General features: G+C 37.9%; 1 protein-coding gene across 1 annotated transcript; it reads right to left on the bottom strand.

The window, feature by feature from the left end:
- Window positions 1–15,285: 15,285 nt before the first annotated feature.
- LOC127813762 (probable methyltransferase PMT18) lies at window positions 15,286–18,145 on the bottom strand. Its single transcript, XM_052354900.1, has 6 exons — window positions 17,529–18,145; window positions 17,101–17,428; window positions 16,796–17,006; window positions 16,406–16,700; window positions 15,844–16,314; window positions 15,286–15,763 (listed from the first exon to the last, which is right to left on the bottom strand). Exons 1-6 carry the CDS (start codon window positions 17,909–17,911, stop codon window positions 15,532–15,534), a joined length of 1,920 nt encoding a protein of 639 aa, XP_052210860.1. The 5' UTR covers window positions 17,912–18,145; the 3' UTR covers window positions 15,286–15,531.
- Window positions 18,146–25,477: the final 7,332 nt, after the last annotated feature.

Genomic DNA, 25,477 nt, shown 5'->3' with positions numbered 1-25,477 from the left:
GAACGAAAAAATAGATGCTAAGAATGACATTGGAAACACCATCCTCCACGAGGTTGCCATTTTGAGTAGAATTGAGCTCGTTGCCAGGGCAACGCCCAGACGAGCTCCATATTTGTTACCATCCTTGGGTGGTCGGTGACCACTAAAGCTTCTTGCCAACAATTATTTTGGGGCCCCCCAAGGCATAGGCTTTGTGACCTATTCCTTAAGCCAAACGGATGATCAAATTACATCCAAAGTCCTCCAACCATTGAAGCATTACACCATTCCCTTTTGGGTTTTGGTTAGCAAACTTATCCTATCATTCTTCCATCCACCATCGCGTGGTCTTGTCAATGGATCAGGTCTAGTCTAGACTCAAGTTGTACCAAAGCCCATCAGATTCAGATTTACTTATAATGAACCCAAACTAGATCTGCTAGATCCACTTATTAGAGGGGCTGAAACTAAATCAACCTACTGGTTCTATGATGAAACCCAAACCATTAAGATGCTAAAACAAAACCCACAGGTCCTAAATCTTATTTAAGTCTTCTAAGTTGCAATAGCTGCCTCTTCTTCCTTCTAGCCAGATTGCATGATAAATCAAGACCCTAGTCGACCTTCCTTAAGAAACCTCATGCCATCATGAAACCTATCTCTCTTTCTCTCTCAAGACAACCCTCTATTTCTACACTGTCATCGTCACCTTTCATCTCAAATGGTGGCAAACTCCTCTTCTAATTGTTGGGTTGCGTCACAGCAATGGATATATTACTTTCAAGTAGCGTTGCTTGGGTCGGTACCCTACAATTCTAGACTTGTGAATAATGCAGCGCCATCACTTGTGATGTCAGGAGACTACAAGATCACCATCAACAAGGAAGATGACGGGTAATGGTGAAATCTATCCCAAATTTTCTGCTTCTCCATGTAGAACTCTCAATGAAGAAGACAACCGATGATTGGGCTATGATAGTGGAGAACCTCTCATCTTCTTTTTCTCTGTATCGCCAATAACCTCTCTTATTTTTCTTTATTTCCTTGAATAATACGCTTTCTTTCACATTGCATTATTGATGTATTTGTCTTTATACGAGTCAAGTTTGGGTCTTGGGGCAGACCCATACCATACGGCATAAGGGTTTAGCTCAATGAGACCTGCCCAGTTTTAAAATGGGAACCTAATTGATCTAGGTCCAGTTAACTCATTAACAACCCTAATCCACTGTGTCTGCTCATCATAATTTTCTACATATCTGTTTCTTTTACAACTAAAAGAAAAGTTTTATTCCATAGTTACAAGACCATCTTTACTGTGTATGGTTAAAACAAATCTTATAAATGGCTATAAAATGATCTTTCTTATAAATGATTTAGAATATTGGCGATCAAGTTCTAACAAGTGTAAAATATAGCGTGCAACTTTCATTGAGCCAGCTAGTTCAACAACCATCCATATCAATTGATCTTTGTCTCCACCTTGGTCTAGCCCAAACTTCCTTCATGGTGTGAAGCTTTGCTCCATCCATCAGGTTAAATATGCAATCATACAGAAGAATGCATGATTAAAAATGAGGTATGAAAAAAACACTCCCTCCGAAATTCAAAAAGCCCCAAGTCAACTCCTAGTCTGACAAGGCGAATCCTTATGACCATATATAGTACTACGAATCTACTATAATGCTTCATGATTGGAAAAATTCCATTATATGTCGAGCCTCCTTATCAACCTTAATTAATCACACTCAAGTCTGGTTCAAGTCTCAGTAAAGGGTCCATCGATCTCATCCTTCCAATAGCTATGAAAAGAATTTCTAAAGGCTTTCGTCATAAACTGCTAAAAAAAGAAGGATCCCACATATCTACTTAGTATTCGACAAGGAACATAAGAAGTGCAAGCAAAGAACAAAAGTACTTATTAATGAAACAAGGATCTAGGAAGCACGTTTTGCCATTTGAATGCCTTAAGCCCTCAAAATAAATCAAAACCCTTGAATATGTTGTAGGGCGATAAATACACAAAAAAAAAAAAACAAGAGCCATTTCCCAAAACTCCGGAAAACATGTACATATAAAACTAGGGAACCGCGACATTATGACAAGAAAGCCCATTAAGAAGTTTGGGGGTCACTTAGGTCGATAGACAAAGGACTCACCTTGAGCGCACGAGGATAAACAAAGACTGTTAAGATGCTTGGGAGTCACTTACTTCGACTAACAAAGGACTCGCCTTGGGTGCACACAGATAAACGAAGACAGTTAAGATGCTTGAGGGTCACTTAATTACGTCAATGAACGAAGGGCTCGTCTTGGACACACACAGAAGAACGAAGGTCGTTATGATGTTCGGGGGTCACTTATGTTAACAGACGAAGGACTTCCCTCAGGCACACACAAATAAATGAAGACCATTAAGATGCTCGAGGGTCATTTACGTTGACGAACGAAGGACTCGCCTCAGGCACACACAGATAAACAAAGACCATTAAGATGCTTGAGGGTCACTTACATTGACAGACAAATGATTCATTTCAAGAACACGTGGATAAAAGAAGACCGTTAAGATGTTCAAGGGTCACTTACATCGACAGACGAAGAACTCGCCTTGGGCACACATGGATAAACGAAGACCATTAAGATATTCAGGGGTCAATTGCGTTAACAAACGGAAGACTCGTCTCGGACACATGCGGATAAAAAAAATTGTCAAGATGCTCGGGGGTCACTTACATTGACAGACAAATGACTCGCCTTGGGTACACGCAGATAAAAAAAGACTGTCAAGATGCTTAGGAGTCATTTGCAGACTGCCTCAAGCACATGCATATAGTAAGAAGATTGCTTTGCCAAGCTGAAAAGTGATACTACAAGCATATACGTATGGTAATATTCAAACTTGTGACGAGTTAGTCCACAAGAAAGACTGGGAAGTGGCAATGCAACCTTTCCCAAAAAACATCATAAGAGGTTTGCAATTGTATCATGCCCCTAGAGGACTAGGGAACGACAAGACGTCACGCCAATTGAATATGACAAACACTTGATGAGTCCTCTATTAGAACTAGTTCTGCCAAATGACTAGGGAGCAATAGTGATCAGATACGACGCAAACAATGTGTATAAAGTAGTAAACATTAGCAAGATACATCATCCATTCCCAAGAAATGAAAAACAAAAGAAGAACAAAAGTTCAATACAACTTGTACAAAACTCATACAACTAAGGAAGTCCGTACAAAAATAAGAAGCAAATTCAGGTCAATCATCAATGGGTCCTGATGGGGGATGGGACTATAAATCGAACTAGATCATGGGTCGAGTCCAAATCTAAGAGGGCATTAATAGGCTCAGGTGCTCCTAAACCACTCTTATATGGCTCCCATGGACCTGTCAAGTTTTCTAAGTTATCCATTAAGGACACTTTGAGGTACAAATTTGGGCTCTAGTTCGCTGGCTCATATTGGCTCTAATCAACGGAATCCACGCCATTAGTAGCCTTGAAAGAAAAAATCAAGTCATCAAATGACTTTTTAGGCCTCTTCAAGTAGAGGAAGGAACGCGCCAAATAAAAGTTGAACTAAACAAAACCCCCTTCATGATAATTTGCTTCTTTGCTTTAGGTTTTAATGATGATCAACAAGTATGGTTTGCTTGGAAAAATAAATTTACATGCGTTTTGGTTTCAAACTAAAAATCATTTTTCCATCCTTACAAAAATTAAAATGGCATCTAAATCAAAATCATTATTTTTTTTAATATGGTTTTCCAAAATCAAATTATTCATATAGATTATTTGATATACATGTTAAACATGTCTCAAGGATAAGATTTTTTTTAAAGCTTAAGATTTCAAAGAATGAGAAAAAGGAGTAAGGAAGTCTTTTAAATCATAATAGCAAATGTCGACAGTTCTAAAAGAAAATGTAGACAGTGTCGGTTGTTTGTGAAAAGATGTCGATGGTATATCCTAAAACTGTCGATCGTTTTTAATATTTATTGCCCAAACTCTCGACAATCTTCATTAAACTGTCGATAGGTTAATTGCTTGCTCTCGGTTCTTATATGTCAACAGTCATTGCATCAACAATGTCAACAGTTCTTGAAAACTATCGACAGCCTTTATAAAACTATTGACAGTTGTTTAAATTTGAAGTAGCAACAACCTGAAAACAAATTGTCAACAGCCTCTATGGCAGACAACTTTTAACAGGTAAAATTTCTTCCTCCATAATGGTGTTTCCACTTACAATGGGATGATCATTGTTGTTAAAATCCTGATTTTATGCGTACGATTATACGATTTTACGATTCGAAGACCCCCAAACGATTCAAATCTCATGTAAAATCCAATTTGAGATAAAATCCTATAAAATCTCGATTTTACATGTACGATTTTACGATTTTACGCTTCAGAGATCCCCAAATGATTTTACGATTCAAAGACCTCCATTGATTTAAGTTGTAATTTAGAGGATGCTTCCAACGTCTCAATATCACATAGCATCTGACATTGGAACTTATGCAATGAATTGTTATATTTTGCCTCTAAATTGGAACTTGATTTAACATTGATTGCATAAGTTCCAATGTCACATAGCATCTAACATTAATTGCATAAGTTCCAATTTACTTGATTTAAATTATAATTTTTACTTGATTTAACATTGATTGCATAAGTAAATCAAGACAAACAAGTAATTAATTAATGGACCACCCAACTCCAAATCGGGATATTACTTGATTTAATCAATGTTAAATCAAGAAAAAATTACAATCTAAATCTAATGGAAGACGTTGGAAGCATTCTCTAAAAAATTTTAAGCTATATTTTACCTCTAAATTACCTATATTTTGCCTTTAAATTGCATATACCAACCTGCTAGTTTTTGAGCTATATTTTGGAAATATCATCTTATTGAATTATAATAAGGAATAATTAGGTTATTAAATGATATTAATTCATTTTCTACAAAATTATGTTATTATAAACATATATTTACAAAAATTAAAGGGTATTTTTAATTATCTCTAAAATCTTACGATTTTACGATACGATTTTATGGACCCTTTGTCGATCCCACTTAAAATCTCGATTTTAACAACCTTGGGGATGATTTCAAGTTTTGTCTTTCAAACCTCTATAAATTCAGGTTAAGAAAGAGAATTCGTAGATCCGAAGCAATCTATCTACAAGCTCCCAAGTGCTCATCAATCGTTGTGCTTCAATTGTGCCCTAAGTCTCTTATTTTCAAGGCTTGTATTTTATTTATTTCAAAGAATAATTTTTAGCCTTGCATTTATTCTTAATTACATTCTAACTAAGTGGGCAAACTCTTAGAAACTAATCTCTTGTATCATTTCTTGTGTTCCTAGCTTGTATAGCTAGATGACCTACTTGTTAAAGTATGAGGTTTGTATTATCTAGGTTTGCTAGAGGGCTTGCTTATTTAAGCAAGAGGTTTGTATCTTCCTAGCTTAATACTAGAGGGCCTATCCAGTGTGATAGGAGAGTTATAGTGTTTTGCTTGAAAATTCTTAGTGAGAAGCTAAGGTAGTGGATTAGGCTTAATTAAGCCGAACCAATATAAATTCTTGTGTTCTCTTGTGCTTGTGATTTTTCCTTTTCATCTTTTCAAGCATTTCTTGATTTCTCTCTTGCTTCACATATTTAATCTCTTCATTGAAAAAGATTTTACATTTTTCATTATTGTATTTTCCATTATAAAAATGAGATTGTCTTTACACGGTTGATACCTCATCGTATCATTTCAAGGTCTTGAAGTTTAACAAAGCCGTGGTCTTCATAGACGACATCTTCTTTTATCAAAAGAATTTTTATTATACCAATTTACCCCCTCTTGGTGTGTGCCATAGCACTTCTATTCTAACACTGCATACTCCTCTTTTCTCAAAGCAATCCCGAGATAGACAATACTCCCGAACGACCTCAGCCTTAACTTGATCGTGGTCCTGCAAATGGAGTCAACGAAAGGCCTCAAACTCACTCCAAGTTGTCTCCTCCTGTAAACGTCTCTTGTCAACCTCTAAGTAAATGGAGGAACAAGTCTGGTTAAGATGCTCAACCTCGCTCTCTAAGGCATTAATCTAGTCGACATGAGCAGCCTCATTCCTTGGTAGCTACTTCTAAAACTTGTGGCATGACTAACGAAAGGACTTACACTCCCTCAGAGCCTTATCCATGTCAAGGTCTGAACACTAGGCCTGCGCATCCCATTTCCCCCGTTCTTGGTGCCGATAAGCTACTCACTCTTCCATAAAGTGGTGCTAGGCCCGAGCACGAGCATTTGCCACCACAACACGATGAACTCCCTGAGTAAAGGGAAGAAAATAGAAAATATGAGGAAAAAAAAAGAAAAAGAAATGATAAAGTGAGAGAAATGAATAAAGATACATACACGGATAAGCTCGCGCTCTGTACTATCTAGGAAATTGGCGAAACTTCCAAAAAATGCGTCCCTCTTGTCTCAAGGGAGAATAATAGAATAAATGAGACAGGTGCCTATTCTAGGCTCCATCACTCAATCAGAATCAACCACTCCGGGACAAACCTAAAAGTTATCACCTCGTAGGCAAGGACTGTCCTACAATTGAGTAGGTGGTTGAAACAGTCGAACCTCAGGGAGAATAGGTGGATGAGAACTACTCTCCAACCTGAGCTTTGTGTGACACCCTGACCCTACTCCCGGGTGGCACCGTAACCCAAGGTTACAAATACGGCCTATCTCAACGGTCAGCTATTCCCTGCCAACAAAAGAAATAATACAAAATGGACACCTTGGGTGGGGTCCAGACTTTGCCATCTTTATCTATTGAGAACTCAAGTCCAAAAATACATAGGCAGCAGAAAGGCACTCGAGTCTCACACCTGAACAGGCCTTAGGACAAAATCCAATCTCCCACAATTAAAATAATTTCTAACAAACACACGTAATATTCCACTAACATGAGTCTCAACTATCTCCATCATCTTTAATACAAGTAGATAAATTACATACATAAAACATGGACTCAATCCAAATTCTCTCACAGCCTACAATCCTCATCAACCGACGGTTCATCCACTAGTGTCGCTTTCCTCTTCCTATACCCCGAGCCCTCTACATGGTTAGTGGGGGAAAAGGGGTTGAGTTCTGAGACTCAATAAAAGAAATATGTAATGCAGTAAATTTGAGCTCATGCCAAACATAAAAGAAAATGTGAAGTAAATTTGTGTCCTGAAATCCTCTAACCAAAATCATCATAAAATGATATAATAAGGTTCGAGAATAATTTCAATAAATACTACCAAATTAATTTTAGATATATCTCACTTACGTATTTTTCCCTTACACATATAAACTGGCAGAGTTTCTGTAATTTTTCTTCTTACATAGGGGTGAAATTTGGTTGCCAAATGTCCTTAAATAAGTGGGAAAATGAAGAAGCTTAGCGGCCAAGGCTAGGGGGGCTTCCCAACACGTACCACGTGGCGCCACCCAGTGGCTGCGCATGGCTGTCGCGTGACCTCCCCAAAATGACATCATTTTGATGCCTTATGGCTAGAATAATTCCAGCATTTTTCTTCCCTGCCCGTGCACATGTCTTGGCTCAAACCCGCATCACCTGCCTGGGCTACAAGCTCCCTCAGCATTATATATGCGCATGTTAATCTTAAGGTGATTCTATCTCTTTTGTTGAAAATAAAATCTAAAATTTTCCTCACAAGACTTAACTCAAGATCTCTTACTATACCTTTGCACACACAACTACTAGGCCACTAGCTTCCTTGTTGTATAATCTTAACAAATTAATTTTTATACCAACTTCAAATTATATTTTAAACCCAAGAAATTCTATAATCTTTTTCCCCAATTCCCTTCTATTTAGAAACACGATAAATTAAATAATTTTCATTAAATTCCTTAACTCCGCAAATCATTAATAAATCATAAATGTCGACGTTCAGAATTAGTCAACCGTGATTCTTAGGCCTGCAATGAGGTATTGAGCGTAAATGCAAGGAAGAAGAAACGAAATAGAATGGACACATGGAGTTTTTACGTGGTTTGACCAGAACAATGTCTACTCCACAACCGTTCTTTGGTTATTCCGGCAGAGTAATAGTATGACAATTTTCTTGTCTTTTACAATAGTATTTTTGAACCCTATTTATAGTGAAGGGTGTTTACAATTACATAATTTCCAAGAGTGGAAAAGTGACGTCATGGGGACAAAATGTACTTATCAATTCCATAAAATCGGGAGTGGACTCTGTATTACCAGGGATCCGATTTGCCTCACATAAAGTGAGTGGGTCCCTTCTTCTAGTTGTTCTGCATTCTTGTTATTATGCGATCTAAATAGTTTGACCGGCGAGCTTGAACGGTTTGGTCAGCAAGCTAGAAGCATTGTTGGGAGCTCGTTGGGTATATTGATGAAAGTTTGCTGGGAGCTCGCTTGATTCTGCGATCTGAGCTCGGGTTTCAACAACGTGTGACCTTGTTCTGATGAGCTCGGGCATATTGGGGTCCAGGTGATTGGGCCAGCCTGTTGGGTCAAGCCCAGCACATAAGAAGTAGTGCGGGAAATACTCATAACAATAAACAAATTATTTTTCATAAATCACCTCTTAATTCAACCACGATGATCCTCCTTAATTGTTCCAATCAAAGCTCTCAATCCCACGGGTTGCCAATTAATCATCAAGGAACCATTTCAAGCACAAAAATAAAATTTTATTCTTCTCCAAAATATCGGGATGTTACACTTTGAACACTCTTGATGGCAAGGTGAGAAAGGCCTATTATGTCTAACACAAGCCCTAGGAGAGTGATCAAGAAAAGAGTAGGGAGGAACGGCACCAGTAGCAATGACTTCTGGGGAATGCTAAGAATCTCACCGGTTGCAAGGCTCAATGGTGTGCTGTCGCAAGCAACCAAAAATAAAACCTATACTCTTAAAAAAAATATATGTAGTAGTGCGAGCATGGATCGTTTCCACGGAGACTATCTAGCTTAGTTTTATGCTACGTGAACAATGATGAGGAGGGGGGTTGAGTATAACGAAAGCAATTTTAAGAATAACAATTAATCAATCAAATTAAAATATCAAAATTAATTAAAAAGCAAACTTTGGTCTAAGTCAACATCCACCATCGAAATCTTATAATTGATCATCGATACAAATATATATTAATTTACACTATGAATATTCACAATTAGAACTATTTTTCTATCTCTCCTTAGTTATAGTTAATTAGAAAACAAACGATCTTATCAACCCTAACTACTAAATAACTCAAGACAAGTGCTAAAGTTTTAATCTAGTACAAGCGGTTGCATTTAATTTAGTCAAGCGTTCTTCCTAAAATCTAATAATTTCCAACGCAACAAATCATTAAATCTTAATTGCTTCATAAATTAGAGGAATCAAATAATTACGGATTTGATATCTAACTTAGCAATAGATTGCAACTAATAATAAATTAGTAAGCCTCATAGTAATTAAACGAGACAATCATGAAAATAGGCGCAAAAGAACATTCGATACTCAAAGCATAAATTGAGAAATAAAAATCAATTAGATCTCACAATTTTATTGATTCCGAAATTTTTGTTTCCTTAAATCAAGCATAAAAAATTAGCCACGCAAAATCATAATAAAAACTCGAAGGAAATTAAAGAAAAGGAGAAGAGAAAATCCCCAATCGGCCGTTGCCCTTCCTTCGTGAGCTGCTTCCGTGTGCTCTCCTTCTTGCTGCCTCCGTCCAATTAATTTCGTTCCAGCCGCTGCTCCTCCCCTTAATTCTAAAAGCCTTCATGACTATATATAATAGCATATGCGCAGTACCCTAGCTCTAATTGCTCCATAGGCCCCCATATCAATTGCAATTGGACTTCAAGTGCACGTAGCTTACTTTTGGGCTTCAATTTCTTACTTCCAATTAACCATTTCACTTTATAATATAATAAATATGTGAACCCCCCAATTTCTCCATGACATCTTCAACTGCTTCTTGGACTTTAAGTTCTCACGGATGTTGCTTTCCAACTGGGCATTCATAATTAATATATAAAGCATGCTCATGGCCCATTCTTCATTAATTTCTCTTCCAGTTGTGTAATTACAATAACTTTAACCCCAATTTCGAACTTGATTCAGTCAGAATCTGTAACACCTCAATTCCTGGGAGTGTTAGGTAACGTAAGATTTCAGGGATATAAATTTTTTTTTCAAATAAACAACAAAAACCCAACACAAACATCTTTTTCCAAAGATCCCGTTACACCTTCTCAGTATATCAATTATGAACTATCAATAAACTAAGACAGGTTCACCAATTCAAATGCGGAAGCCAGATCGAAACCTTAACAAGTCATAACCGAAACCACTTTATTTATAATATAAAGTTGCACCATCGTTTACATGACGTTTTTAAAATAAACAACATAACTAAAATGACATAACATAAAACATCCTCTATCGCCGTCATCCCTTGGCAATTCCTTTTCCTTTCGCACCGCTGCTTTCACCTGGAACGTTTGAATATTCCAGGGACATAGTTCAAATTACATGCTGAATCATCTAAGTAAGAGTTCAAAATCACATTTTTCATGAATGAATGCAAGACATGAAATAAACCAATACACCCGGTAAGCCCTAGCCCAAGAGAATCCTACGCGCTTAACCCTACCACGGGAAAAGAGCAATCTCTCTAAAAGCTATGCGACCATACCGACTCGACGACATGACGACGCGACGCGATTCTAGCTTAAATGGGGCTGCCAATGCATCTCACTAGAATACGTTCCCACTTTAAGCATCCAGGAACCACCATACAATCCCAACTCCCAAAATTTCACATGGACCACCTAGTCATCCTAGTGCAGCTTCCCTGGCCAAATAGCCTGGCACGAAAATCAAGGCGGCTATCCTGACATGCTCACCAGCATCAGATACCCCTATTATTCCGTCACGCCCTTGGAGAATTACGGCTACACTATCCAGACAACATCCTAGGCTGGCATCCCATATGAACAACACAGTATGGACCACCTAGTCATCCTAGTGCAACTTCCCTGACCAAACGGTCCAGCACGAAAACCAAGGCGGCTATCCTGACATGCATACTAGCATCAGATACCCCTATTATTCCGTCACGCCCTTGGAGAATTCTGGCTACACTATCCAGACAACATCTTAGGCTGACATTCCATACGTACACACAAAACTCAAGACAATGCCACATTTCACAATTCAATGCATCATATAAACAACATTTTATAAAATGCAATGCACCAGTTCAAAACGTTTAGGGATGAACCTCCCTCATAAAAACCAACCGTCACCGGTTACCATTTCAATGCACAAAACCATTTTGCATAAAATCACACGTATGTTCAGATAGAACAAGTATAATAAATCAAGTTTTGGGGGTGAACACTTACCTTGAACGAAACTCAGAACACTTCGAATCTTGTGCCCAACCTCGATTTTCGTGCAACGCCTCAAGTCTTTTAACCAAACCACCTCCTTACACGTCCTCATGCGTTACCCAAGTGCTCTGTGCGTGTGATGCTTCGCGTATGCTTAAAAGACCTCTATCCACTAAACCCGAAGCACTCTTGTCTAGCATGAACTTCTCACAATTTCGAATAAGAAACCTTTGATTATGAACACCTATTTATAGGTTTTGGAAACTTAGCCACCAAGAAACATATATTCTGCAATCATTTCAAATCTTCCAAAATCTTTTACAATCATTCTAAATCTTCTAAAGATCTTCTGCAATCATTGTAAATCTTCCAAGATATTCTGCAATCATTCTAAATCTCCAAAGATACTATATAATCATTACCAAATCTTCTAAAATATTCTGCAATCACTACCAAATCTTCCAAGATATTATATAATCATTACCAAATCTTCTAAAATATTCCGCAGTCACTACCAAATCTTCCAAGATATTATATAATCATTATCAAATCTTTTAAGATATTCTGCAATCATTGTTATCCGAATCATATCTTATCCAAATCAATTCATATCCAATCAAATCTTATCCAAATCTTATCTTATCCAATCAAATCTTATCAAATCTTGTCTAAATCTTATCCTTAAAGTCATCACGAGCCTTCATCTTATCTTTAATGTCATCATGAGACTTTATCTTATCTCTAATGTCATCATGACACTTCATCTTTATCTCTAAAGTCATTTATGAGGCTTTTCCTAAATCTCTCAAATGCCCCTAATAAAAATGTTTCAATAATTACACTTTGGCCTGAACTTTTGGATAATTGCACTTAGACCCTTTTCAACATGGTCCTCGAACTAATTTTTAATTGCATTTTAGTCCCTGAAAAATGGACTAATTACGCTAATACCCCTAATTTTTAGATAAATTACACTTTTACCCGAACCTCAAAAATTACGATTTTACCCCTGGCTCAGAAATTAAACTTTTATCTCCAAACATCTACAATCCCTTAAAACATCATATTTCCTCAAATATTTGAATTTAAAAATCTCGAGTATTACATCCCTTACGATCATTCGGTTTTCTCAACCTGGTAGATAGCTGTACCGGAAACTGTTCCCGATCCAACTTCTTTTGATGCTTAAAATCAAAACTTGTATTACTTGTCATTACCGTACTATTTTCCTTAAAAATCTAAGGTCCAGGGTATTCCCTCCGGTCGATTCGAAAATTAGTTAACTAAATTCTTAAATTGATTTTCAGTTCCTTGAACTTACTTAACACTTTGCAACATGGGGTATTACAGAATCTCTCAAAACTCTAAATATAAAAGTTGTAGATTTTTTTCTTGTCGTTCCATAGCATCTTGAATCATCTCAATCGGAGCTCAAACAATAAGTTATGCCCAGATTACGGAGCAATATCGAAACTGTCTAGAATAGCAAAATTAACTATGTTTTTCATTTAATGCCTCATTTTGCTTCCTAAATCAAAACATAAGAATAATGAGTACATTTAGACACCAAATAAATATAAAAGACTATACATTAAGAGAGTAAAATATGACATTTTACATTCTCATCACTCAACAAAAAGATGCACTAAAGGGCCCGATATACTCGCTAGTGGAGCCATAGACATCAAGAGTGGAGCAGATGCAGGAAGAGGGGAAATTAGGACTAGAGCCTTCAAAACGAGCGATGCAGGGGCAACTTCCCAAGAAGACCTAGGGTGCTTATTGGAACCCTCGTGATCAGCTAACGGAGTTGTTTCTGGACTCCCGTCATTGTTTTCTTCCTCTTGATCACATTAGCAAAATGCCCCATCCCTACAAAACAAACGTACACCAAAAGAAAGTCAAAGAAACTGCAACATGAGCGAAAAAAACATGAAAAAATCTAGTCTTCTTTCCAGGAAACCTAAAAGAAAAAGTGAAAAGCAATTGATACATTACTATACAAAAATAATATAACGATAAAAAAAAATAAGTTGCACCACCCAAGAAATTGGGTCAGCCCAAAAGCCCAAAGTCAGAGGCTATCTTTGGTCCAAATAGTTTTCTCCATAGGTGCGCCGGGGTGGGGTGGGGGGGGGGGGGGGGGGGGGGTCCATGCAATGTGCAAACTAAATAATTTCAACATTTACAAAATCTCTAAAGGGTCCAACAAAAAAATAAATAAATATTATCTATTAAAACTTCTAATTCTAATGAGATATTAGAAGGTTAGAATAAACAACATCTACTAAAAATCCTAAACAAAATAGGTTTAGGATTGTCCCATTCTCCTCTACAAATAACCAGACTCTTATTCTAAAAAATATACGTCTCTAATACTTGTAAAAACTCTGCTCTACTGTTTTTAACATCCTTAGTGTTTGAATTAAGCATTGGAATGTTTGCACGGAGATTTCTCTACGCCTTTTGACCGTGTTCTTCCTTGCAGTCTCAAGCAACGATAGTCTTGAGCAATGACAGTCTTGGGCGACGATTATGCTTGAAATTTATTGTTATGTTTCGATAACAACATTTAGAATAACACATATCGAACATATATGCTTGAAATATGATTTAGAATGGAAACGAGTGAGAATAAAACTAATAGTTGTATGTATAAGACAGGTGAAGGAAAAAATGTTGTAGCAAAAGGAATTAAAGAAAGACTAAATGAAACTTAGTGGATCTGTCCTTAAATATGATATAGGATATATAAGATAGAGGATATGAAGGGATGCAATGGCCGATGGGTCCCAATTAAGGATTTTAAATTAAAATATGTATAAAAATTCAGATATAAGCATCAGTTTATTTGACAATTATTTAACGTCTGTAAATACCTAATGTGTCCCAATCACTTATTTAAAATTAAAATATATGTATAAAAATTAAAATATATGCATAAGACTTATTTGAAAATTTAATAAACTAAATATATAAATGAATAATGACCATAAATAGAGATAAATAAAGAGCTAATTAAAGAATATATATTGAACCCCACCTATTGGGATAAGAGCTTATAATTTGTTGTTGTTTTTGTTTTTGTTCTACCCTTTTCTCATTTATCTCCTACTTTTTGTCTTATCTATGTGTTTAAACTCAATGCAAGACTTATAAGATAAGAAGAATTAAATAAGAATTATTCATGATAATTTAATTAATAACTTGGTAAGAAAATTAAAATTATTCGTATTAATTCAATTACAAACTCAATAAAAGTTAGGATGAATTGTCAAATAACTCATTGGACTTTAGTCTTGGGGACAAATTGATCATTATACTTTTAAAATAGTCAAATAAATCATTATATTTTGAAAACACATAAACTATAATTGTATGACTCGTGTTCATGCTCCTAACATATAAAATTATTTAATTGAAAATAGAATTGACATGTTAATAGAATTAAAATGTCACCCAAAAAGATGTCAATCATAATAATTAACTTGACATTATATTTGAAAATACAATAACTTATTTCACACTTATTAGAGTGCAGTTGTCAAATTTGGTTCAAATTTGAAAATAGAATGAATTATTTGGTCATTTTTAAAATATAGTAACTAAATTCATCCCAAAATAAAAGTATAATGGCTTAATTTGACAATTCTCTCTAAAACTTATTTGATCATTTGGTTCAAAGTTTGAAAAGATGAAAGCACCAAAATGGTGTTTTTGTGTTAAGATTTTTATTTCTACTTGATGGAACGGATCTCTAAATCTAAAAGAAAAGTAGGTGAAGTTCTTGAGCCTTGACTTGGAACCTCTTACTCTTATCACTATCACCTACCACTAGACAAAAGCTCCGGCGGTGACACCGCCATTAATTGATGACCAAACACCACATTATTTGGGTTGATTGCCAAAAGAAGTCAGAAGAGGGCAAGGAAGTGGGAGAGAGTATGAAACACGGCTTAATTACCAAAGCTACTTCTCTTGGCAAAAGAGAATTGGGAAAAGATAAATCTTTGGGCAGATTAGGAAGAAACAGGACAATCCCTAAAGAAGAACTTGGACGAACAAAACTGCAGCTTCTTGCTACATTACATGCTCTCCTCTACGTAATACATATTCTAGTTCTGTCCTTCAGGCCTTGCTTCAGCAGTCCAATACTCCTTCACTGCAACAAGAATTTTCTCCGGGTTAAAGGGTCCACTTTCATGGTCCATGATCTGGCTCTTCCATCTCATTCCATCTGTTATGCTCTTCACCTTCACAAGCACCTCTACCTCATCTCTAAATATAACAGTCCCCTCCGGTCTCAGGATCCTATCCATTTCTAGCAGGATATAGGTAATGTCACACCTGCAAACATGAACAGAAACATTAGATGCTTTAGAATAAAATGTGATTAAGATGATTTGATCATGTGTGGTGCATACGACCTGTCCCGGTACATGCTGAAGACACCACCGGCATGGATAAGGTCGTATGTTCGTGGGTAGGTCGAAAACGCCTCGCACCAATCGTGGTAGGTGCCGATGAAGCCCCTTTCATAGACAACTCCAAGGGTATTGCGATCAGATAAATGGGCAGGGACCACATTCATTACCCACACCGGGTACTTCATCAAGGCGGCTGCAAATCCTCCGAGGTAAGCGTTCATGTCCATTACATTGCGGTACCTCCCCTGAGGTAAGGCACCAATGATGCGTTTGTAGTGCGATACTCGCTCCTTCCATACTTGGTTATCCTCCCGGAATTTCTCTGCGGTTACGCCGGGTACGGACCCTCCACTGATGCGGGGAGGGAGGCCAAATGCGCGATCTGGCCATCTCTCTAACGTGCCCCCAGCTACTTCTTCTGAGCTGCTCACCTCCGGCAATGGGGTGATGCAGTTCTCCATGTCTGTGTACCTTAACAATTTTGGCACAAACAAATAAGAGTTAGGAAATTAACAAAACTTGGTAAACTATGCAATTCTACACAAAATGGCTGAACATGTACCAAGCTTCATCAGGGCTACTTGATTGGCATAAGCGAGGAGGGCCGTTATCCGGGTTCTGAGCACACTCAACGTGGTTTAGGGGCTTTTGCCAGATCGAGAGATCGCCCTGTTCAGTTACTTTCTTCCAGCACAGCCGCCTGGCGACATCCTCAATCGAGTCTTGCTCTTGCTTCAAATCTTCCTGCGTTCGCTCCCACCCTCTCCAGTACTTCTTCCACCGGATAGGAGGGCCCGACAGTATCCAATACCCACCCGGCCTCAAAACTCTGTCCACTTCAGTTAAATACAACCCCTCTGCAACAACATCATTAACAACATCAACATCAACAACAACAACAATATCAAGATTAACATCGTGAATATGACAGGGGTTTTGATAATTAGATTACCATAGTTAAACCAAGGGATCAAGCAACGGGAACAGTGAGCCATGTCAAAGGACCTGGCAGGATATGGAAGCCTCTTGGAGGCCATGATTCCGATCATCGCTGGAACCCCACGCTCCAGCGCGAACCAGACCTGCGCTTCGTGCGTATCTCTCGGCGCAAAAGACATGGCTATGATGTCCCTCTTCAACAAGTAAGCCCCCCAACTAGCAACCTGAATTAATGCTTAGATTCCTGAATAATTTATTATCACAAAACAAACAAACCTTGCCATTTTAAAGCAGAGATTGCAATGCTTAATTAATTACCCCGCAGCCGGTATCGATGGCGGTCCGGATGGCGCCGCCGGCGAGGGGGATGAGCTTGGCGATATCATCGATGTAAGCGTCGGCGCCGCGGGGGAACATGGTGCCGCCGCCGGGGAAGCGGAAGCGGTCGCCCTCGACCTGGATCCAGTTCTGGATGGCCTTCTCGATGCTGAGCTCTTTGTGGGGAATGTTGTCGTACCAGGCGTAGTCTCTGCTCTGCGGCCATTTGAACGGCGTCTTGTACTTCGGCGGCGCCGGAATCAGGCACCGGAACTGCTCCTGCTCCTCCTTGCTCGGGCAGTGACGCTCTCTGTACTTCAACATATCCCTGAAAACAACAATACAAAAATAAACTTAAAACCTCGTAACTATCCATTTTATGGGTTTCAGGGTGTGTTCAGAAGAGAGAGTGATTAACAATTTAACACCTGTCGAACTTTCTGCCCCTCTGCGGGTCCTGGCAAGGGGTGTACTCGCTCAAGCTGAAGTCGCATGCAGGGAACTCCTGGGGCTTGTCGGAGTTAGAGGCGGTGGTGCTGAGCTCCAGCTGGTGGTGGCTCTCGAAGTCGACGTCGGGGGACCCATCAGTGGAGCCGCCGCCTGATGCCGCCGGCGGGGAGCTGGCGTCGTCGTCGCAGCCGACTCGGTTGTAGACTTGGGACCGGCTAGAGGGTGCCGGGGCGGTGTTCTGCCAGGCTCCCAGCATGTAGAAGAGGACACAGAGGGCCGAAACGAAGAGGATCCAAGTGAGGCGCTTCCTCTTCCATTCGAGCTGGTGAAGCTTGGGGGATCCGCCGTACTCCTTCCCCATTTGATTTCGAACAACGTGAGAGGATCCGAAAGGAACAAATTAATCAATGAAACGAAAAATGGATGTTGTGTTAGCTTCTTCTTCTTCTTCTCTCATCGTATGTTTACAGTTTCCAGTTTTGGAGGGGAAAGTGCAGGTTGCTGCTGCGATTAAAGCCAAGCTGTGGCGGACATCTGGTCGGAAAGGAAACGGCTAAATGACAGACAGAGCGTCAAGAGTAAAAGGGGCATGAAATTATATGTATTTTATATAATAATAATAATAAATTACCGTTGGAATGGGATGGGAGAGCCAGCCGAGTGACCAGCCTCAAAAGCCTCGCGTCCCCACAATCCCTCTACCTTTTCTCTTCCCTTCACCTCCATATGATTCGATTTGTTTCCTTAATTTCATCAATAATCAGCAATTACTATGGGTTAATTTGCACGAGCGTAATTATTATACAACTATATATACTAATGATGGTTTGTAAATTACACTACTTATATCTCAGATTTAACATAATCATACAAAACATTCTCTGAGTCTGCAAAATTGTAGGGATCATTGGTGAGATTTAAAATTTGTATTCACCAATGTTTGTTGTATAATAACAGTTAAAAAAATTTTAAATGTCAAAAACGTCATCCTACTTGAATATCTCTCCCCCTTTTTTTTTCTTGTTCTCCAACACTTGTAGCGATGATGATGACGACGACAACAACAAAGGTTATGATATATCTCCCTTTTCTCTTTTTAAGCCATACTCCTTGCATTCTTCAAACTTAGGGTTTCTAATCTTTTCTTCCATTAATCCCCAACATCATTAGTCTTTAAAATCTTGAACGTTGGAGAAACTCGCATTAAACAAATCAAAACCCTTTGGTTAGCATTGGCAGCGAGAAATTCTATCGAAAAGTAATCTGATTTGACGCCCCAAACATGTTGTCATTCTAATACAACAAGTAAAATTTAGTGAATGGGGAAGTAGAGTACAACAATGAACAAAGCACTTGATTGTACACTAAGAGGTAAACGACCAGCTACTTGTTTGGGAAAGAGTTCATTCTATTGTTTGGGTGAACTCGAGCCTTAGTCTGGGGAAAGATTAAAGGTCTTGAGTTTCTTGAACAAATAGCTCAAGGTGTGAAATGGGAGGACTAAGCAGTTGCCTAGGAGAGATGATTTGCAAGGCAATAATAATTAGAAGGCACGCAAAGATTTCTCTCACGTAGGCCCTCCGATGTCTAAGTTAAAATTGGTATTTATCATGTTATCTATAAGCATGTCAAATGTATAACAAAACAACTTATGTTATCTAGGAAGGGTGTAGAACGTTCCTCCAAAAGGATAAGCAAGTTAAGTATGCGCGTGTGTGTGTGTGTGTGAAAGGTGAAAGGATGGAAAGAAAGTCGAAGATTCCTCAAATGTTGAGGTGGGAGGTATAAGATGTTGGTGAGAGGGGCACATGGTACAGATGCATGGGTGTACATGGTGTTGTCCCAAGTTAAGCATGAAACGAGCCCGATAAGAAACCCTCTTAGAGAATGAGTGCCTTTGTAAGGAGAGCTTTCATTGTGTTGAACAATGGCAAGGCACATTTGTCTAAGAGAAAGTCTCCATCTTTTGTTCCCCAAGAGAATGACTTAACCAGGTGTGTAATGTTTGTCACATAATTTGTTAGCGTGCAAGGTGTATCTCTGGGAAAACTTTGTAGTTCTAGAGGACTTCCTTATTACATTCCCCGGGAGAACTTCACATTCAACCCAGAGGATAGGTTCCAACAATTGCTCCCTACTTTTGCCTTTGATTGAAGATTAAAGGGAAGAGTAATTTTTTGAGTGGGGGAGTTGTCCCAAAGAAGTGTTTACTTGCTTCAACAATGTATATCGTCCATTTGGGAGAGGATGCCTTTTTCTAGCTAGGTGAACTGTCAAAGCCTCTAGGAGAAAAGCGCATTTTTGCAGTGAGGCGAATTGCCAGAGCTTGCAATTGTCAGAAACTGTAATGATTGTGTGCCGATTAACCTCCTAAGAAAGATAGTATAAATAGGTGAGCATCAACCATGCGGATTTTACTTACACCTCTATGTTTGAATCCTTGTGCATTTTGATTGTCCCAAAGAAACGCTTTCTCATATGTCTCGTAGAACTCATGTTGTCCTAGAGAAATCATAGGAAATTGTCCTAGAAGATTTCACCTTAGAGAACATTTAAGTCACACTAGAAAGCTTCATGTCAATTTTTTTACTAAGGTAATTCTCTTCAGCCATGCTAAGAATTAAGTTCGTGACTAGGGCTAATGAGGAAAAAGAAAGAAATGAAGAGGTAACAATTTCTTAGGGCCAACCCTCACTTTTATATATGCACTAGTGTGGCGCCCCCGGTCCCACCTTCGGGGTACCATCATAACCCACGGTTATAGCCATGACCACGTGCCGAATTTCTTTTGAAAGTCAGTTATACCCCTACAGGTTAGGGTGCCCTTGAGTGGGATTTAGGTTTCGCTGCCTTTGTTCGTCAAGAACTTGAGTCCTTAAAGAAAAATAGCAGCGGAAGGCACTCAAATCTTGGTCGTGCTACACGGTTGAAATTCTCAAAGCTGTTATAGTGACATGGTGAGATCATAGGAGCAAATTTACATAAAATCCATAATTTATCAATAAATAATAAAAATTCTAATTTCACCGCATGATTCATTTGTTCTACAACACATAAAATACAAAATAGGATAATTCACTAAATGAACCCATAAATATCAAAATCTTCTCATGACTCATCAACTGCATTTACAAGCGATGCATCCACCATTACCGCTTTCCCCTTTCTAGAATCCGAGCCATCTGTATGGTTAGTGATAAGAGGTGAGTCCTAAGACTCAATAAAGACAATATGTAAAATAACAATTCATAACTCATGACAAACATAGAAAAATATGGAATGAATCATGCATGTAGCCCCGTCCACCTCATCCATGTCGAACTTTTGGTAACCCTATATGATTTTTCCTAGGCCTTAACACGAGCACCATTAGTCCCAAATTCATAGTCTCATGCCTAGGCTCTCCTCTGTCATTATATACAAGTCATGACAGAATAATTTGCACATAAAATATATAAACCCTTACAGAAATAGTGTTTACTGTCTTCCTTGGAAGATTTTTTTAATCTATTAAAAATCATCGATGCATGCCTCAAAATTTCTCTAACAAAAATTAAAGATAATAAGATAAAAGAATATATTACAAAAATTTAACTTCTATCCAATTTTAGATATTTTATACTTACATTGCTGCTTAACACACTGACTATTTCTTCTTCCAATCTCTCTTTCTCTCTCCCTCTCAAACAATCTATCTTCAATTCCTTATATTTATAAATAATTTATCTAACACTAATATAAATATAATTAAATCCTCACCCAATTCCATCATTATGTCCATTTTTTTAATTAATTATTCTACCTCTTTTATTAATTATTCTTTTGATCATTTACTCAGCCCAAACTCACATGGCAGACATCTGGCCACTAATCTGCCATGTGGGAACGTGTGATTGGCTGACACACTACCCCCACCCCACATGGTTGCATACCACCGCGCCCCCACACATGGTCGCACGCACTTGTGGGCCCGCATGGCCCCATGCCCTCCAAAAATATTTTTAGCTGCCTCTTAAGTCTCGAACCCAAAACCTCTGATTCCTTTGCACGCGTGTGACCACTCCATCTACAAGCTTTCTTATTAATATATATGCACCAATTAATTATATACTAATGTTAGATCTCTTTGCTAAAATAAATTCTAACTTTTTACTCCCCAAGGTTCAAACCCACAACCTACCTCCTTGCAATAGGAGTAAGTAACCACCAAGCTACAAGGCTCCTTGTTTACATATTTGCAAAGATGATTCTTTATACTAAACCAACTCCTACAAGATCACTATTAAATCATAAGTAAATCATTTCAAATACAGAAATTAATTATTATTATTTTTCCTAAATACCAGGATGTTACAACTAATAACACTGAGAGGTGGACGACTGCCTACAACATCTCGCCCTCACATATAGTATAGTGTGATAATTGTGTGACTTAAAATCCTTGTTTATCTGTGATTGTGTTTTCTAATTTAACCGAGACTATGATTTCGAATTTGACTATAATTATGATGTTGTCAAATTCAATTTTATATGAGATTTATCTCATTTGGAGGAATATCCTCATACATCATCTTCTAATCAGGATACAATTTTCTGTATTCATCCATAGATGATTTTAGGTCTATAAATAAGTGCCTAGGTCACATGAAATTAGACACAAAGTTTGTGTTGATATCACTTTTGTATTACCTTTTTTTGGTTAGTGATATTTTGTTCTTTATGCCCATGATTTTTCTCGATTTGGGGTTTTCACGTTAAATTCTGTGTTCATATGTGGTTGATTGGTTTGATAGTGGTTTGTATTCAATCCTATTTCATAACAAACTGTTATTAGAGTTGTTGGATCAAATAATCAACTGTTTGTAAGATCCTAGCCGTTGGATCTAAAAAATTTCAGTAATAGTAACAACATCTCATCTTCTTCTTCAGCAAGGATTTTAAAGGAGCAGTCGCCGCCACTAGCATCGCTCGTCGTCGTCGTCGTAGTAGCCTGCAGTCATTGACCTCGCCTGATGTGCCTTCGTCGTTGATCCGATTGCCATGCTCTGCCATTGCAATCGCCATCACCGTCGTTCCCTCTGTTCATCTTCTTTAGCCTCACTAACGATAGTCGAGGTTCGACCATCGCCCTTGTCATCCGACCGCCGCACACCGTCATGGCCTTCCTCTCTCACGTCACTAGTCGATCGCCTGACCTTCTTCCTTAGCCTCCAATGGTGCCTTTTAGGCCATTTCTTTGGGTTTCTTTCTCGGCCCCCATCGTTCGTCGCCAACCTTCCTTAAAGCCACTTGCTGATGACCTTCTTCTTTTGACCGCCTCTGGCTTGGCTAACCATGGCCTTGCCATCCGATCACCGTTCCAGCTTCTACTATTGACGTTTCTTTGCAAGCTCCAAGTCAAAGACCCAAATCCCAAATTGGGTCAGGTTTGACCCATTAAACCATCAGCCCACCAGTAGATTTTTCATTTAGATCTAGATCTAATCTTTTACCCAAAATTGGCCCAAATTTAGTATTGAAATTATTTGATATTATTTGAGGATATTTAATGGTTTCATTGAAGTACGATATTCCTTTGTTGGATCAGAATATCAGATTTTCGCTATGGTAAGTTAAGATGCGTGCAATTTTAGCACAGATGGATTTAGGCGATGCACTTTTGGGCTTTGAAAAAATGTCACAATCATGGAGCACTAAAGAAACATAGCATAAGGATCATAAGGCCTTATCTCAGATATATCTACATTTATCGAATCAAATTTTGTAGGATGTTTTGAAAGAAAAAATCACCGCCGCTCTATGGTTAAAGCTAGAATAGTTGTGTATGACGAAGAGCTTAACCAGTAAGTTGCATCTAAAACAGAGGTTATATTCTCATCGAATGACTGAAGGTATGTCTATTGAGAGTCATTTAACAGTTTTTAAAAAAATTATTTCTGATTTGGAGGCCATGGAGATTAAGTATGATGATGAGGATTTGACTTTAATTTTGTTTTGTTCTTTATCGACCTCTTATTCAACTTTTAGAGACACCATACTCTATAGTCGGGATACTCTCACCCTAGATGAAGTCTATGATGCTTTATTTTAGAAAGAAAAAATTGATAAACAGTTATTGGGGACTTCTTAGAATTAGGGAGAGGGTTTGTTGATTAGAGGCATAACACATGATATAAATTCTAGTGGTAGAGGGAAAAGTAGATCCAAGTCCAGGAACAAAGAAAAAGTTTGTAATTACTGTAAGAAGAAATGACACATAAAGAATGAGTGCTATAAGTTACAAAACAAACTTAAGAGACAAGAAACTGAACAGAAAAGAAAACAACTAAAAACTTTAGGTGAAACCAATATTGTTGAAAATAACAGTACTGATGGGGAATTTATGGTGGTTACAAATAAGGGTACTAAACCTAGTAAAGATTGGATCCTTGACACAGCATGCACATTTCATATGTCTCCTAATAGGGATTGGTTTTCGACATATAAAACTTTGAATTTTGGCAATGTGTTGATGGGCAATAATTCTTCTTGTAAAATTGTTGGCATTGGAACTGTCAAAATTAAGATATTCGATGGTATTGTTCGAACTTTAACTGATGTCAGACATATTCCCATTCTTAAAAGAAATCTTATTTCATTGAGTACTCTTGATTCGAATGGGTACAAATTCATTGGTAAAGGTGGAGTTATCAGGGTCAGTAGAGGTGCTCTTATTGTGATGAAAGACACGAAATAGTACGGTCGATTATATGTTCTACAGGGTTCTACCGTTATAGGTGATGCTTCTGTTTCTACTTCTTCTTTATCTGATACTAATCTCACTCAATTATGGCATATGCGTCTTGGACATATGAGTGAAATAAGTATGGTTGAATTGAGCAAAAGATGACTTCTTGAAGGGTAGAGTACTGAAAAATTGGAGTTTTGTGAGCATTGCGTCTTCGATAAGCAAAAATGGGTTAAATTTACTAAAGGCATTCACAATACGAAAGGTATATTAAATTATGTCCATTCTAATCTCTGGGGTCCGACTAGAGTACCCTCTACAGGTGGTGCCAGATATATGTTGATTTTTATCGATGATTTTTCTAGAAAAGTCTGGGTATTCTTCTTCAAGCAGAAGATTGAAATTCTTGCTACTTTCAAGTAGTGAAAGACTATGATTGAAAAATAAACTGACAAACAGATCAAGCATCTCCGCACAGATAATAGTTTAGAATTTTGTTCACGTGAATTTAATGATTTCTGCAAGAAAGAAGGAATTCTAAGGCATTTAACGGTTTTAGAAACACCACAATAAAATAGTGTAGCCGAGCGGATGAACAGAACTTTAATGGAAAATGTATGGTGTATGTTATCTAATTCTGGTTTATCTAAGTCTTTTTGGGCTAAGACTGCTTATTTGACATGTTTTCCAGTTAATCGGTCTCCATCATTCGCTATTGATAAGAAAACTCCAGAAGAATTATGGTCATGTACTCCTACAAATTATTCTGATTTGAAAATTTTTGGATGTCTTGCATTTGTTCGTGTTGATAATGAAAAATTAGAACCAAGGTTTAAATGGTGTCTCTTCCTTGGTTATAATCCTGGTGTTAAGGGTTATAAGTTATGGGATCCAGAAGCGTCTAAAGTTGTGATTAGCAGAGATGTTATTTTTGATGAAATTGCTATGCTTGGTTCCTCTACAAAAGAAACTAATCCTACAGGTCACTAGAGTTCTGATATTCAAGTGAAGCTTGAAATCGACAAGAGTTGGATATCTGAGTCATCTTCATCATCTCAGATTAAATCAAACCCCAAGTTAAGTCCAAAAGCAAGTCTCAGTCCATCAGATTATTATATTGTTAAGAATAGGCCTAGAAGAATTATCAAACCTCCTCAAAGATATGTCGAAATTGATCTTGTTGCATATGCTTTGAATGTG

The sequence above is a fragment of the Diospyros lotus genome, chromosome 11 (genome assembly GCF_014633365.1).
Source record: "Diospyros lotus cultivar Yz01 chromosome 11, ASM1463336v1, whole genome shotgun sequence".
In the NCBI taxonomy this organism is placed as follows: domain Eukaryota; kingdom Viridiplantae; phylum Streptophyta; class Magnoliopsida; order Ericales; family Ebenaceae; genus Diospyros; species Diospyros lotus.
Note: the sequence above shows the minus strand (reverse complement) of the source record. Positions and strands in the feature narration are given on the sequence as shown.